The sequence below is a fragment of the Centrocercus urophasianus genome, unplaced genomic scaffold (assembly GCF_019232065.1).
Source record: "Centrocercus urophasianus isolate 14NV4802_14NV808 unplaced genomic scaffold, USGS_Curo_1.0 seq_29, whole genome shotgun sequence".
Classification (NCBI taxonomy): domain Eukaryota; kingdom Metazoa; phylum Chordata; class Aves; order Galliformes; family Phasianidae; genus Centrocercus; species Centrocercus urophasianus.
Genome location: NW_024884855.1, coordinates 7,733,118 through 7,733,856, shown reverse-complemented (window position 1 = coordinate 7,733,856; position 739 = coordinate 7,733,118). Strand labels below are relative to the sequence as shown.

Genomic DNA, 739 nt, shown 5'->3' with positions numbered 1-739 from the left:
CAAAGGAAACCATTCGCTTCCATCTCCTCACATCTATCTAGCCAAACCTCGTGGCTAATCCGAAGGGAGAGCAAAACTGCAGTCCACCCTCAGCCCTTAACAAATAACTTATTTTTCTTTGCCTATACAATGCACCATTATGTCGTGCTTGTGTTTTTTTCTATTTTTTTTTTTTCCTTCTGACAGAACAATGCAAGCAGCGGTGATGGGAAACTGGAAAAACAAAAGAGGCATTTATAAGGGATGGGTGCACAGTTTGAGAAGCACTGCATAGCGTCACACCTGATAACAGATACTTTCTCAGAGCGCAGCACACAGCTCAGCAATGCGCTGTTTATTTGGATGGGATGCTCATCTGAAACCTTCTAAACGGCGGCCGGGGACACTGTACTGAAACGTTGTTTGGTTAAAAACAATATCCACGGCTGAACACGGGGTCAAGCGTCTGATGGCTATAGTCATAAAATCGGTGCGGAGATGTGGCTCTTGAGGACTGGGCACAGTGGGATGGGTTGGACTCGGGGATCAGAGAGGGCTTTTCCTACTGCAATGGTTTTACGAGCGATTCCCGGCTCCACGGGGACCCGCAACCAAACCCGAACGGCACCGACCGCGCTGAGGGGCTGCTTCCCGCCCGCCGCCCTGCCCGGCCCGCGGGGGGCGGCCGCACGCATGCTCGCTGCGGGTCCCGACATGGCGGCGCCCAGCGCGGCGCTGAGGCAGCGGCGGGCGGCGGCGG

General features: G+C 54.4%; 1 protein-coding gene across 1 annotated transcript in view; it reads left to right on the top strand.

Moving 5' to 3' along the window:
• Positions 1–693: 693 nt before the first annotated feature.
• The window catches only part of LMF1 (lipase maturation factor 1), a 161,660-nt gene continuing 161,614 nt past the window's right edge, over positions 694–739 (top strand). Inside the window, 2 exon segments of the mRNA XM_042827867.1 lie at positions 694–736; position 739. The exon segment at position 739 is cut by the window's right edge and continues 140 nt beyond it. Of these exon segments, the coding sequence (XP_042683801.1) occupies positions 694–736; position 739 (44 nt within the window).